A 16420-nucleotide genomic window follows, 5' to 3' on the forward strand; every position below is an offset into this window, starting at 1 on the left:
TTATTAGAGTACATTGTATTTAACAGGCGGCGAGTGTTAGAGAAGTAGAATCTATGAAACCTGTTTGGTCCGGGTGGATTAGGGCACTGCTATGTCTACTTAATCGGTTCGTAAGAACTTTTGCAATAATTTTTTGGTCGCTGTTTAGCAAACTTAGAGGACGGTAAGATGTGACCTCAGTGTCATCCCTGTCTTTTTTCAGGTGAAGACAAACATTAGTTTCATAAAGAGAGCTGGGAAAAATCTCTGCCTTCAGGCTTATCAGGTTTTTGATCAAGTTCCTTTTTTTCTGTTACAGATTCTGCGTGGCTGAAGGCATCTGGATCTTGAACACCCCCGTGGACCACAAAACGATCCACACGGTTGGTCCCCCGGTCATGGGGAGCTGTGGAAGCTGAGTCGCAATGTGTCAGAGCAAGCTGGAGGCCAACCATGACCTCCATGGTACACCCAGAATGGCCTTAACATCTGCTCCCTCTGTCCAGGGAATGTTCTCCCTTCTTGGGTAGCCCTGGGCTACCCCTGGCCCTCTCATGGAGAAATACAACACCATTTACATGTCTGTGATGTTCACCCAGTTCGAAAAAAGAAGATGAAATTTCCCTTCATTTTGATGGCTCTACGGAATACAAAGAGTTGTGAGAAATTGACCCAGATGCATCTTGGGAAAGGCATTGGAGAATCTGCAGTAAGCAGCTGAGGTTCTGCTCTCTTTGTTTTATTTATTATCTTTCCCCCTACACTGCAGGCGTAACCTTTAACCTTTTAACCTTTCGCAATGTGGACAAGGTCGCAGCATGGGCGCTGATCCTCCTTATCGACACACTGATCACGCTGGTGCTCAATCCGAAGGAGAGTGACCACGCGCGATTGTGAGCTGCCGCCGTGGCAATGCAGCGCAACGGGGGAATGGCGGGCAACGGTGGTCAGCCATGGGTGTTCCGTCGCGTCCGCCTCACCTGGCTCAGCTTCATGCTCTTCTTCATCCTGGTCTTCTTCCCACTCATCGCCCACTACTACCTCACCACCATCGACGAGGCCGGCGGGCCAGACAAGCGCATCTTTGGGCCGCGGCCCGGCGGCGAGCTGTGTGAGGCCAAGCACGTGCAGGACCTGTGTCGCATCCGCGAGTCGGTCAGCGAGGAGCTCCTCCAGCTGGAGGCCAAGCGGCAGGAACTGAATGGCGAGATCGCCCGGCTCAACCTGCGCATCGAGGCCTGCAAACGGAGCATCGACAGCGCCAAGCAGGACCTGCTGCAGCTTAAGAATGTCATCAGCCAAACTGAGCACTCCTACAAGGAGCTCATGGCCCAGAATCAGCCCAAGCTCTCGCTACCGGTCCGCTTGGTGCCGGACAAAGATGACGCCGGTCTTCCCCCTCCTAAGTCATCACGGGCGTGTCGCCTCCGGTCGTGTTTCGATTATGCCCGGTGCCCCATGACGTCAGGGTTCCCGGTCTATGTTTACGACACAGGGTCATATACCTGGGGAGAGAACCTTGACCCGCTGGTCAAGCAAGCTTTTGCAGCGTCGGTTAAAAGCAACATCTATGTGACGGACAACCCAAGCATCGCTTGCCTGTATGTGGTGCTTGTAGGGGAGTTGCAGGAAACACCGGGTTCCCCTCCCCCCTCTCCTGTAGACCTGGAGAAGCAGCTTCGGGAGCTACCTTACTGGAGGTCCGATGGCCATAACCACCTTTTGGTCCACCTGTCGAGAAAGTCCCTCACACAGAACTTTCTGTATAATGTGAGCACAGGGCGGGCAGCTGTGGCACAGTCCACCTTCTTGGAGCGACAGTATCGGGAAGGGTTCGACCTTGTGGTGTCCCCGCTTGTCCACGCCCTCTCAGAGCCCAACTTCCTGGAGGTGCCCCCTCAGGTTCCGGTGAAGAGGAAGTATCTCTTCACCTTCCAAGGCGAGAAGGTGGAGTCGTTGAGGAGCAGCCTGCTAGAGGCCCCACCGCAGTCCTTCGAGGAGGAGATGGAGGGAGATCCGCCTGCTGATTACGACGACCGCATCATTGGCACCTTGAAAGCGGTCCAGGACAGCCACCTGGACCAGGTACTTGTAGAGTTCACGTGTAAGAACCGGCCGAGGCCCAGCCTGCCAACCGAGTGGGCCTTGTGTGGGGAGCGCGAAGAGAGGCTGGAGGTGTTGAAAGTCTCTACGTTTGCCCTGGTCATAGCTCCAGGGGATGGGCAGCTGGTAGCTTCAGCTGGCTGTGGTATGCGGCTCTTTGAGGCTCTTGAGGTGGGTGCCATCCCTGTCGTGCTTGGAGACCACTCCAAGTTGCCGTATCATCATCTAATACGATGGAGCGAGGCCACCATCATTGTCCCCAAGCCTCGCATCACTGAACTACACTTCTTGCTACGCAGCTTGTCAGACAACGACCTGTTGGCCATGAGGAGGCAAGGCAGGTTCCTCTGGGAGACCTACTTCTCCACCTCGGAGACGGTCTTCGGCACCATCCTGGCCAGTATTCGCACAAGCGTACAGGTTCCGGCGGCTCCAATCAGGGAAGAGCCGGCGCAGGAGATTCCGCACAAGGCCGGTAAGCTGGCTGGAACCGACGCCAACCTGGCCGACAACGGTGACTTGGACCTGGGCCCGGTGGAGACGGAACCCCCTTATGCCTCGCCACGCTTCCTGAGGAACTTTACCTACACGGCGTCTGACGTGTACCGCACCTGGAATCGGCCACCAGGCCCCTTCCACCTGTTCCCCCACACACCCTTTGACCCAGTGCTCCCTTCGGAGGCTAAGTTCCTGGGTTCGGGCACTGGCTTCCGACCCATCGGCGGAGGTTCTGGAGGCTCTGGGAGGGAGTTCCAAGCTGCTCTCGGGGGGAACACCCCTCGTGAGCAGTTCACAGTAGTGATGCTGACCTACGAGCGGGAGGAGGTCCTTATGAACTCCCTGGAGAGGCTCAATGGCCTCCCCTACCTCAACAAAGTTGTTGTCGTCTGGAACTCCCCCAAGCCACCCTCGGATGACCTTATCTGGCCGGACATCGGGCTGCCTATTGTGGTGAGTATGCTGTCCAGTGCCAAACCCATTATGCCATTAAATTCACACTATGACTCACAAGAGGTCAGTTAAGTCTATGAGTCCTGCTGGCTGACCCAAATCACCCGTTACACATAAACTTCAACCTGTTATTTTGTCCAAGCCATTGTAACACCTACATTGCTTGGCTCTGCAGATATTCTTTTGAAGCAATTTCTATTCAGAAGGCGGTGAGCCAACATTACACTTGTTAACATTGATAGAGGCAAACAAAGAAGTTTCTTCCATGCCCACAGAAGGGTTGGGTTTTTAAAAAAAACTTATTCCGTATCTAAGTCCTTAGCCAATTGTTCCCTAGATGTATAGTTAAATATTAATAATGTTACTGTTTGCTTTCCTCTGTGCAAGCTGCAGAATTGTCGGAGAGAGAAGCCAGTTTGAATGACATTTCAATAATCATGGAGCATCCATGGAATGTAAATCCTATAATTAATTAAAGCTGTCTTCATAAAAATTTCAGTCATTGAACTAGTCTCCCTCCCCCACTGTCTATGCGGTTGCATTTTTTTCCCGAGCAGCAGCAGCAGCAGCGCTTTTTCTAGAGTTTTTAGGCCTTCAGCTCGCAAGGGAGAACATTTACTGTCATATTCCTTTCATTGCTGTATTATATGCTTGTTTTAATGTTGAGGAGCTGTGACACAAACTCTCCCCTAAAACTACCCCTCACCCCACCCTACCCACTCTCTTCCAGGTGGTGCGCACTGAAAAGAACAGCCTGAACAACCGCTTCCTCCCATGGGATGCCGTGGAAACGGAAGCTATCTTGTCCATTGACGACGATGCCCATCTCCGTCATGATGAGATCATGTTTGGCTTCAGGTGAGCGCGGAATGCTGGGAGAATACAGAGCTGTTGTAGTGGTAGTGTACCTGTTTATCAGCGTTTATTTGAGAAGTTGTCTGGTAAGCAGCACATGTAAATCCTGCTCCTTTGAGTTTGTTGCACACTTGTTTAAAGATGTCACTATTGCGGCGCCTTCACCCAGCGATGAATTCTATTACATAGAAACTTTCATGATTTGAATACACACATTGTGTATTGTCTGTTGCAAAAGTGCAAACCTTTTACCATGTAGCCAAGTTGTCAGTAATCAATCAAGCTACACAAATTCCATGCATGAACATGTGCAGAAGTAAATTAATATTCCGTTATAGATGGGATGGGAGATCCAGAAAAGATGCTTCTCCACAGCACCAGAACGCAATAACTTAATGGCTCTTAATAGACAGAACGCTGTGTTTCAAATGTAGCCTTTCAGATATATTGATTGCTGCAATGTTGCAAAGTTTACTCGGGGGATTTTTAATGTACTCATCCAAAGAGGAAGTGAAAGTGTAAAGCGTGTTATGTAGCATGTAGAATCGGTGCGAATTGCTGGCACCTCAGTGCTGCATACCCGTGTGGTGCGCTGTGAGGACATCCTTGAGCAAACATTGCAGCTCTTTTAGGTGGTCCAGGAAGAGCCTGGCTGAACGCAGCCCTGCATAGGTTTGATTTGGCCAACACCCAAGGGCTAGCAGGTTAAGAGGAAAACCGCGAGCTGTCTTCAGGAATGGAAGCATTTTGAAACTGTAAATATTTACCCCCCAAAAATGCCATTTTGTGTCTTTCATCTGCCTGTGGGAGTCGTCCCCGCTTTGGACTTGGGGAGTGTGTGATTAGCATGCGCGAGCGCCGGCGCTGTGTACACACCATCCTGCGCTCAGGGCTAGCTATCTCTGTCTGATCCCATCTGCCCCGGGGGCCTGTCTGGACACGCCGCTCACTGCTACCGCCGCAGCATGGGTGGGTGGGGGTGGGGTCATTTGGCATAAATTATCCCCAGTGTCGGGGGGGAAATCGCATCGCTCGGAATGCAGCCCCGTAGAGAGTTTACAACTAGTGTGTGAAAGCACTGCGTGTGTGTAAACAAGATAAGAAGATTGAGATGGGTTTCAAAGGTGTGTGTGTGTGTGTGTGTGTGTGTGTGTGTGTGTGTGTGAGAGAGTGAGAGAGAGAGATCAAGAGAGCGATGTGTGTGTGTGTAGAGGGTGAAGGGGGAGCTATGTGAAGTTATAACATACCTTTGCAGGTGGGGGTCTTTAAGAGGCAGTAGGGGTCACTTGAGTCGGGGAGAGAGAAAGGAATGTCTGGCATCTCACCTGATAAGTGCAGCACAGGTTAACAACCCCCCTCTATTTGATGCTAGACCATATGTTCCTGCTTTCACATTTTACAGCTGTGTGTGTGTGTGTGTGTGTGTGTGTGTGTTTATGTCTGTCCATACTCTTACTTTCGCTTACAAACAGGCTTGAGCATGTTGGTGCATTTATTAGTGTTAGCAGTCTGTCTCTCTTTCTCTTTGTGGTGTGTGTGTGTGTGTGTGTTTTTTGAGTGAGATGAATGTATCTCCTGAGCCACTCCTTGGTGAAGTGATGGATTCTAGTTGAGTTTGCACAGAGCAAGCACTCAGAGGCCACTTAGAACAATCTCAATCACCAATCAGCCACTCAGATACTCAAGGGAGCAACTGCACTGCATGAGGCGCTGCATCTCTCTATCTGTCTCTCTTTCTCTCCCTAAATCCCATTTTCTCTTCAAATCTGTCTTTCTATCTTAATGCTCGTTTCTCCTCCCCCAATGTTTTCCTTCTCCCGATCTCCATCCGTCTTTTCCCTCTTTTTCACTCTGTTAATATTTCTGCATCTCTCTCTCTCTCTCTCTCTCTCTCTCTCTCTCTCTCTCTCTCCCTCTCCTCCCTCCCTCCCTCCCTCCCTCAGGGTATGGCGGGAGGCCAGGGATCGTATTGTGGGTTTCCCTGGCCGCTTCCACGCGTGGGATGTCAACCACCAGTCCTGGCTCTACAACTCCAACTACTCCTGCGAGCTGTCCATGGTCCTGACCGGCGCCGCCTTCTTCCACAAGGTATGCTAGAGGCCAACGCCCCGAGAACCACGCCACGCCACACCACACCCCACCCCTTTATCTTGTTAGGCCAGTAGGTTTCTCAAACTATGGGCCGGTCCGCGATGAGGAGACTGCTGATCCGCAGAGCCGCGGAGTCAAATTATGTCCGGTGTGATGACCCCAAAGTCTGATGTCAAAGAATTTTGAGAGGCTGTACAAGATGCTCCCCACCCGCCCAACCCCTCTGTCTCGTTAGGTCAGTAGGTTTAGGATGAGTCTACCCCAAAGAGAATGTTAGCACAATGTTGTGAAGTGAACCTGAAGAAGCCATTAGCCTAATAAAACCAAAGTAGACAAGTTGTGGGTTCAGCAGTGGGCTGCCAGTGCCGTGCCCTTAAGCAAGGCACTTAACCCAGAGTTGTTCTGGGGACCGTGGCCCTTGTAATAAATGACATCTGTAAGTCGTTTTGGAGAAAAGCTTCAGCCAAATTAATAAGTGATAAGTAAAAAGCTAGCCTGCGAAGCACATTGGTCGCTCTCAGTGAAAGTCATGTATTGCAGTGTGTGGTGGATAATCCTTGATCTTCATTCACACATTCCTGCTACCAACTGGCTGTGCACAGGGGATTTCAGTTTGGTGTCCACCCCAAAGCCTTAGGTCCCCAACCATTGAGCCGGACTCTAAGCTCCAGTAGAACAGTGTGCCTGTGTTTGGAATTCGCACCGCATGCTTTAGTCATAACAGTAAAAATCTGTCCCTGACTTAATGAAATTCATATTCATAAAACACAGAAGTACAATAAAAACCACACACACAACGCGCAGTTCAGTATTAATTTCAGTCAAAATGTCCAGTGCCATACAAAAACTGTCTTTATGCACTTAAAAACATGACTTATTTTATTATTATTTTTTCCGTTGCTTTTGGAGGACATCCATAGTCCCTGCTGTGAAGGAAAACATTCCCTATAGATTCCATATAGATCCTTTCTCTCTGCTCATAGGACATCTGCCACCTGTCTTTTAAACAGCTGCATGCCATACCACCTGGCTGCTCAGGCTGTGAGTCATTGCGCTGGAGAGGCTTGGCGCTGGAAATTGCAGTTCTCACGGAAAAGTTCACAGATGTCAAAACATCCATTTCTTCCCGTGAACCGCCATCCGTCTCGTCACCTGTCGAGAAAAAGCCTTTTCCCTCCATCCACCCACTCGTTTTCTCACTGTCCTCTGTGAGGGATTGTCTGTCGGATTTTCTGTTGGTTCCTGTCCTGTACGTTTTTCTTCCCCCCCCCCCCCCCGCCGCCACACCACCCCCACACCACCCCCACATCCCGTTTCACTCCCATTTTGTATTTGTGTCTGTCTTGATAAAATATCTCCCTCACCCTACTGTTGCCCGGGCAACCGGGTGACCATGAACAGCGCTTTTGTGAATGTAGATGGTAGAACAGCCGAGCCCTGATCATGTCAAACACGGGCGATAACGAATGCCCTATTTGGGAAGTTAAAGCATAAGGTCCCAGTTGCACCCTGGGTAAAGATGTCTAGCTACATGCACACGAGAGCATGGCTATTTGCCTCTTCATAATTCTCATAAGCAGAGCGTGTTTTACAAAATTTCCTTGTAATGCCCTTGATGTGTTTTTCACTTTACAAGCCTCCACAATGATGCGGTATCTCCCTAAAATTACACCCTTGATTCAGTTTGAAGTAAACATCTCCATTACGGAAAACAGGATGGAGGTTGCATATGCAGGATGGAGGTTGCATGGGCCCCATGCATGCGTGTGCGTGTGAATCTGTGTGTGTGTGTGCATCTGTGTGCGCGTGCATCTGTGTGTGCATCTGTGTGTGCATCTGTGTGTGCATCTGTGTGCGCGTGTGTGTGTGTGTGTGCGCATCTGTGTGCGCGTGCATCTGTGTGTGTGCATCTGTGTGCGCGTATGTGTGTGCACACACATGTAGTCTGGCTGTTGTGGCTGTAGGGCTTGTAGGAGAAGAAGAAGGTAGCGTAGCGTGTCACTGTGTGAGTGCTCTAACAGACGGTGAGTCTGGCTCAGGGACAGGAGTCACCGGTGCTGATGGGCTGACAGATGGACTCCGCTGAGGGCCGCAGGGGTGGAGGTGGACGGAGCAGGAGGAGGGAGGGGGGTAGGGATCAAGGCCCTGGAACTGACTGCAGTGCGGCAGGAAGGCCCCGTGCCATGCTGGGGCCCAGTGGGACTCCCCTACCTCTAACACTCCCTCTCTCGCTCCCTCTTTTTCTCTTGCTGTCTCTCTCCTTCTCTGTCCTTCTTTCTTTCTCTCAAGTCATAATAAAATGGAATTGTTGTGTAGGGATGAGCTGTGAGATGGGTCTATTTCCCCCACTCCACATGGCTACTATATGAGATCAGTCTTTTTTGCCCCACTCCACATGGCTACTATATGAGATCAGTCTTTTTTGCCCCACTCCACATGGCTACTATATAAGATCAGTCTTTTTTGCCCCACTCCACATGGCTACTATATGAGATCAGTCTTTTTTGCCCACTCCACATGGCTACTATATAAGATCAGTCTTTTTTGCCCACTCCACATGGCTACTATATAAGATCAGTCTTTTTTTGCCCCTCCACATGGCTACTATATGAGATCAGTCTTATTTTGCCCCACTCCACATGGCTACTATATGAGATCAGTCTTTTTTGCCCCACTCCACATGGCTACTATATGAGATATAAGATCAGTCTTTTTTGCCCCACTCCACATGGCTACTATATGAGATCATGAGTCTTTTTTGCCCCACTCCACATGGCTACTATATGAGATCAGTCTTTTTTGCCCCACTCCACATGGCTGCTCTGTGTTTATGGCCCTTCTTTGTGTACATCACAATCTCCATCTGTCTGTGGTTATTTATTCTTCGGTGCCTTCTACCTCCTGTCTCTTATCTCTTCCCCTCACATACTATTGCTCTATCCATCCTTCTCCATCTGCCTAATTTAACCTACACTCTCACTCTTTTTTTCTTCTGCCTTCACTGTCCCTCTTCTACACACTCTCTCTCTCTCTCTCTCTCCCTTCATTACACCCTCATTCTTTCTATTTCCCTCTTACTCCTTATTTCACTCTTTCTCTTGCTCCTTCTTAACACCCATATTCTTTCTCTTTCTCTCTTTCTCTTCTATCCACCTCTCTCTCCCCCTCCCTCCCTCCCCTCTTTTTAATCATGAGTTGTATTAGTTGGATGCTGTAATCCAGAGGTCGTCAAATGGCGGACCCTGACGTGATCCTATCCGGACCGGACCATATAGCCTAATTTAGATTTTCACGTAAGGTTTCAAAGCTGCGCTAAATGTTTCGTAGGTTAGGATAACAGCATTTACTTCAGTAGCTTCAGGAACCATCATTTCGCTTGCTGCTACTCAACCAATGAAATCTGTGCATTCTGAAGTCGAGTTAGTGAGTAAAGTTATGGTGAAGAGACTCACTGATAGCCTGAAATGAGCGAGGAGAGGAGACAGGAGGAAAAACAATCAGATGGAAGTTGGCTACAAGTAAGTTGTTTTCAAATCATGTATTGCTCAAAGAGGAGAAAGCTAGACAGCGAGAACAGAGCTTTATATATAACGACTGGGGGCAATACCGCATAAAACTGTCAAACCATATAACGCCAACTAAATAGGCTACCATGGCATTGTGTTGGTGTTATGGATGTGACAGTTTTGCGCGGAATTGCCCTGGACCGACTCTTCAACATATTCTGTGACAGGCAATTTTTAAAAGCGCCAGTTTGAAGCACCTCTACTAGACAAAGCATATATTTTGAGCAAGCATAGGGTAGGCTAGGCCTACCCATTTAACAGTGCTGAGACCACAGAATATTTTACGATTTAAGAGGGCAATATGATTGATCCACCACAATCTAGTTAGGCCTACATCCATTCACTCCCCAACAACGTGATGTTCCTGGGTTTCCAGGATTTCGGGTCAACATAAAAAAACTAAATAAATACAATTAAACTTGCTGATTGATGGGTTCAGGGAACCAGCTGTGGAATATCCATCCTCAGGTCAAATTTTATTTTAAGTTCACGTTAAGATCTCAAAAATAGCCAAGGCTACTCAGTTTTTCTCCCCAATTACTCTTATCTTGCCTTATTTCTCCTCATTTCGAATGTTGCCTTTTAGGCTACTTATTTTATTTCACATTAAACATTAGGCCTACAACTAGGCTCCATTCATCCATCCATCTATCTATCTATCTATACAAATAAATATATATATATATATATATATATATATATATATATATATATATATATATATATATATATATATATATATATATATATATATATATATATATATATATATATTTATATATACACATACATAGCCTATACACGCACGTTAAACATTATGATGCTCCAGACCTTTGCTTGAGGAAAATTTCTGTAACTGGACCTCGCTGAATGTTCGTTGAATACCCCTGCTCTAATGTATTGGTATGTTTTTAAGGGTGCAGTTATATTGTAAAGAATTTAATACTGCATGGAGCAATAACCCAGAGTATTTCAACCTCCCCTTTCTTTCTCTCTCTCTCTCTCCCTCCCTCCCTTCCTCTCTCTCTGCAGTACTATGCCTACCTGTACTCGTATGTGATGCCCCAGGCCATTCGGGACATGGTGGACGAGTACATTAACTGCGAGGACATCGCCATGAACTTCCTGGTCTCGCACATCACGCGGAAACCCCCCATCAAGGTCAGTGTGGGCACCGAGCCAGCCAGTCGTGAGAGTGCGCACATCTACACGTCCCCAGAGAGCAAACACACACACACACATAGAGAGAGGGTGGAGAGATGTGCATGGAGCATTATGTTCATTATATACACATGCACAGAAAGAGGCAGAGATTCATAATTCACAAAGCATGTGTGTTACACACACACACACACAGAGACACTGGCCTATCTATAAACACACACTTCGATAAAGAGAGATACTGTACACAAAGCACGTGCTCATTTCACGCACACACAAACACACACTTACGCAGAGAGATGTGCATGGAGCATTATGTTCATTTTATACACATGCACAGAAGGGGGCAGAGATTCATAATTCACAAAGCATGTGTGTTACACACACACACACAGAGAGATAGTGAGATAAAGAGAGATACTGAAAGCCCATGTGTTCATTACACACACACACACACACACACACACACACACACACACACACACACATTGGTACACAGATCCAAAACACATGTCCTTATTTTGCATAGCTCTGACTAGACACATCTGCTGGACGGATTAACCTCTGAGCATAATGCACGAGTTTGCAAGCTTGTTCCCAGCAGCCTGTGTTCTGTCCACTCCACACAATGATTCCATTGGCACAGTGTCTCCAGAAACAAAACGCTGCCCGTGGCATAGTTTTATTGTAATCATCATACACAAGACTATCACTTTTACTCCACGTATTTCACACAATACAGACTAATTCCGTGCCCCCCCCCCACACACACACTCCATGGATATCCAAACGGAAATTTCCTTGTCGCCCCCAGTTAGACACCCCCATGATTTTTGTGTATTCAACAATACTATCTTCGTGTAGGAGGATTATGCAGGAGGATTTAGGTAAAGCCTGTCTGGCTTTGATGTTCCAGTGTTGAGCTGTGGTTGGAGGCGAGTGTCTGTGGATTGTGTGCGCGCAATGAAATATGATGAGCATGATCTTGTGCTATTAGTAAATGAACATTTCTCATCATCTGCCTGTGTGCTGGTCCTCCCCTTAGAAATCCATAAATAGGATTAATGTGTCTATGGCCTGCACACACATGAATATGTACGTACACACACACACACACACACACAGAGTGGTCCCATATGGATTGTGGAGAAAAGGAAATCAATTCCTCTTGAAATACAGATGATGAAACTTGAAATAGATGTAATTTGTATTAAAATATGGTTTAATAGGTTTTGCAGTGAACAGAATCACATTTCTTTCTTTCTCTCTCTCTTTCACTTTCATCTCTTTTTTCTCTCTCTCTCTCTCTCTCTCTCTCTCTCTCTCTCTCTCTCTCTCTCTCTCTCTCTCTTCCCTCCTTCCTGTGTTGTCCTGCCTAAAAATACTTAGATAATTTATGGAAATGTGAACACTGAAATAGACCTTGCTCATCATTAAGAGAAGAACAAAATGACAGTGCAATGCAAATCAGCTCTTTTGTTGTCTTTGGAGATGTGTGGCTTCCATATAATAATAATGTTGTTCCATTGATGAAGTCCAAGAGAACTCTCTCGCTCTTCTCCACACTCTTCCTTCTTCCGTGTTTTTTTTGTGCCCCCTACCATTTTTGAAATCGATGTTGTTTGTATTAAAATGTTTTAATAGGTCGAGCAGTGAAAAGCATTATAGTTTTCATCTCTCTCTCTATCTCTCTCTCTATCTCTCTCTCTCACCCACTCCCACTCATCTTGTCTCTGTCTCTTTTTCTCTCTCTCTATCTCTCTCTCTCACCCACTCCCACTCATCTTGTCTCTGTCTCTTTGGTTTCCTAGTCTCTACCCATACAAATCTACATGGCTATGCCTGTACAGGAGTGTTGCCAAAGCAATGTCTTGTGTGAAACACAGTCATAAACAGTCATAACAAAGCACTTCTCTTCTCTCCCACGCTCTTGCCTCAGGTGACCTCTCGCTGGACGTTCCGCTGCCCTGGCTGCCCCCAGGCGCTCTCGCACGACGACTCGCACTTCCACGAGCGGCATAAGTGCATCAACTTCTTTGTGAAGGTGTACGGCTACATGCCCCTGCTCTACACACAGTTCCGTGTGGACTCGGTGCTCTTCAAAACGCGCCTGCCCCACGATAAGACCAAGTGCTTCAAGTTCATTTAGCACACATGGACACTGCAGAGGACTCTGCTGCAGTGGATGATGGGAGATGGAGTATTTAATTTGGTACGGATCATAAGAGAAGGGGCATACTGGACTACATGTAGGAAAGCATATGTGAGTGATGTTCTCAGACTCTACTCATAATGGGAGTTGTAATATTGGACAAGAAAAGAAACTGTTGCCATCAGAAAAAAATATCTTTATTTGTGTATTTCATTTTTGTTTTGCTGCCTTTTTTTCCCCCTTCTTTCTCATGTCGGCTTCTGTGTACTTCCATTGGCAACCACTACAGTTTTGCATCTGCATCACTTTTTGTTGGCTTAACAAAGCTGATATCAGTACACTAAACAGGCCGTCGGACGTGCTGGCAGAGAATACTGAGCATTTTGAACTGACACAACATGGCTGACCTCTGACCCTACGGAGCTGGGCTGGGGCGGTCAGGCCTCCTCTGGGAGATGCAGCAAAGGATGTTGGGAGAAAACCGAGTGCAAGGACAAATGGACCATGTCCGATGTACTTGGAATTGTAACTAACTTTCTTTTTTTTTTTTTTTTTTTTTTTTTTAAAGGTCGTGTTATGATTTTTATATATTCTACTTGTATATGAAAAAGCACTGATGATGGATCTTACTTGGCGATTAATTTTGTTTGTTTGTGGTGTTTATTCGTGTAAAACGATGTGTATGCGTGTGTAACAGAATCACAGCCCCCTCCCCCACCCCCTTCTTCCCAGCATTCACTGTACGTTAACTTTCAGCAAACTTGTTCCGCCTGGTCATCTCCAAACTGGCCGTTTTTTTTTTATCATAGGTGTGGTCCTGTGTACTTCTTGGACTAATCTTGAACACTTCTTGGCAACAGCATTCTAGCATTCTTAACCCAGAGTTGCAAAAGCTGGAGGAGGTGGGGAGTGAGGAGGAGGTGGAGACGGGTGGGTGGGGGGAGGAGGGGACAGAGGAGGGAAAACGGAAAAGCGCTGCCAGAATCTCATTTCTTCTCCTTCATTTCCCCATTTGACAAGACAGCCGGTAATGTAATGAAATGAAGAATGTCAACCAAATTTAGACACTGAGGGTAATTTGGCTTATGCTACCATCCTCCCCCCACTCCTCCTCTCACTTGTCTTTTCCACTAAACATCAGCCGCGCTCTCTCTCTTCCTTCTCTCTGTCCCTTCTCTCTCTGCCTCCCTCCCTCCCTCTCTCTCTCTCCCCTCCCTCCCTCTCCTCCCTCCTCCCTCCCTCTCTCTCCCACACATCTTCCTCTCCCCCTACCTGTATCATCTGGTTGGACAGGTGCTAGCACTGCTGACGCACCTCTGCTGAATGCACCGTTGCTGCTGCTGCCTCTGAAGAGATTCCATGTGGTGTGGAGCGGGGGAGGAGGTGAGGGGTGTTCTCTAAACACAGTCCAGCCCTCTCCACCTCCCTCTCTCATTCTTCCCACCCATAGTAACCCATTCATCACCGACCCCCTCTCACTCACACACTCACACACACACACACCTGCCCCCGAGGATGTTTTTTAAAGAGAGTTTAATTTCATCCATGACTTGCCAGATCAGAGGCCTGCCCTCTGAGGCTGCAATGATTAGATGGCAAGTTCTCTTAGACAAGTTCTGTTACCAGGGCCTGGTCTGCTTCAGTACAAATGCACTTAAATCTAGTTTTCTGTTCAGCTTGTTTCTCATCATATACAGGGTGTGGGTGGTGTATTTGCTGTCAATCAACTCTACATTTCAGTGTCCTGAACTGATATTGTCATTGTCAAACTAATTTAACTCTTGAGCTTGTTAATCAGTCACACACCACTTCGGGTCAAATAATATATACTGCTCAAAAAAATTAAGGGAACACTTACAGTTTTCCACAATTGTTAAAATACATTTTTACTTCCACCCTTTTCTCCATTCTCAAATTACATTCACAGAATGTCTGACTGTTTTATTTTGTGTAAAACTCTCACCTCAAAGGTTTTACTTGTGCTCAGAGCCAAACAGTGTCAGAGTACTGATCCAGTGTATGATTGAAGTGTTCCCTTAATTTCTTTGAGCAGTATATTTTGTTTTCAATACATCAGTGGATGAGGTATTGCCATGTTTGGCTGTCAGAATAACTGTATACTGTAGAGATGGTAACATTGGTCAGATACACAAACAACAATGAGTTCCTCAACTCCCAGTCAAATTATTTTCCCTGTCTCACGAGCCGAACCCTGCTGAGAAACAAAGGTAGCTAGGTCATCCTACTAACACCCCCCTTTCCCCAACACATTTACCCCAGGGGGAACAGTGTCACAGCTGGTTCTTTACAGCTTCCCCCTCCTCCCCCCTCCCTTAAACACACACACCAAAAAAAAAAACACTTTCCACTACTGCTACATGGACAGGTCCAGTCCTGAAGAAATGACACGCCAGACTATATTAAAAGAACTGATCATTGAACGCCTGCCCAAGTAAAACATTAAAGTCCTCCATATTGTTTTAAAAATGATGTCTGTTTGAATTTGTGATTGCCCTAAACTCACTTGTGTCCCACAGTTATCAAACATAAAATAGCATCTGTTGAGGTCTATTGACTGAAGTCCTTTGTAAGCATTGTAACCTGAAAGCATAACTGGCTTTAATTTGTTATTCATATTTAATTGGGTCATTAATCAGTTTGATTAATAGGCTAGTCTATTTCATGTTGGTGTGACCGCAGGACTACTGGTTACTGACTAGCTAGTGAGAGGGGGAGAAAAGGGGGAAGGACATGGAGAGAGGGAATGAAACTCGGGTGTTGTGCCTGAAAATACTGACATCACTGAAGGAGAAGGCTGTCTTGCCTACCACACCCCTCTACGAGAGCCAGGGAGTCCCAGAGCAGGGGCCCTCGGCGTGATCCCAGCACTGGGAAAAATGGGGACAGGACAGAATGTGTGCAATTTTTAACCCACTCACTTTCACAAATGTTCACAAAAGATATGCCTGCCTCATCAATACAGCCACGTCAAGGTGTGAGGACACGTTGACTCATGATGATGATCTCACATTGTAACATTCATTCACATGGATTTATAAAAAAAATAGAAATAAGGTTTGTACAGGTTCCTTCACCAATTCGCCCATGAAAAAAGCATCAGTTCGCCTTTACAATGTCCAATGCTCTCGAGTAGTGTCGGATGTGCGGCCCCATTACATCCTATAGGCCTATATGTGTTACATCTTCTCAAAAGATGAGGGCCACAATGCAAACTTTCAGACCATCTTGCAAATGTGATTGCTGAACAGTAAGGCACCACGAGCTCACTTGGAATCTTTGTTGGCTATTCAAACGCTCTCATTCTAAGCAAATTTAGACAGCCTTGTCTTTTAATGCGTGTACAGTAGCTTTGCGTCCGAGGTCGACAACCACTCAGAGCCGCAGATATGGCTCTGCCACGAACGTCTTGTTTCTGCCCTCTGCTGGTGGAACTGGAGCATGACTGTACCAAGCCAAACATTTTAAGGGGATAAAAATACGTGCAAAATGAGGTTATCCTGACAACTATTTTCACTGCAGCCAAAATAATAATCACACCAAA

General features: G+C 46.9%; 1 protein-coding gene across 1 annotated transcript in view; it reads left to right on the top strand.

The window, feature by feature from the left end:
- The window catches only part of extl3 (exostosin-like glycosyltransferase 3), a 37247-nt gene extending 22922 nt beyond the window's left edge, over window positions 1–14325 (top strand). Inside the window, exons 2-6 of the mRNA XM_048250028.1 lie at window positions 299–3033; window positions 3764–3891; window positions 5832–5976; window positions 10578–10706; window positions 12646–14325. Of these exons, the coding sequence (XP_048105985.1) occupies window positions 892–3033; window positions 3764–3891; window positions 5832–5976; window positions 10578–10706; window positions 12646–12855 (2754 nt within the window). The 5' untranslated portion in view covers window positions 299–891 and the 3' untranslated portion in view covers window positions 12856–14325. The remainder of the gene's footprint in view (window positions 1–298; window positions 3034–3763; window positions 3892–5831; window positions 5977–10577; window positions 10707–12645) is intronic.
- Window positions 14326–16420: the final 2095 nt, after the last annotated feature.

This window comes from Alosa alosa, chromosome 8, assembly GCF_017589495.1.
Source record: "Alosa alosa isolate M-15738 ecotype Scorff River chromosome 8, AALO_Geno_1.1, whole genome shotgun sequence".
NCBI classification, from domain to species: Eukaryota; Metazoa; Chordata; class Actinopteri; order Clupeiformes; family Clupeidae; genus Alosa; species Alosa alosa.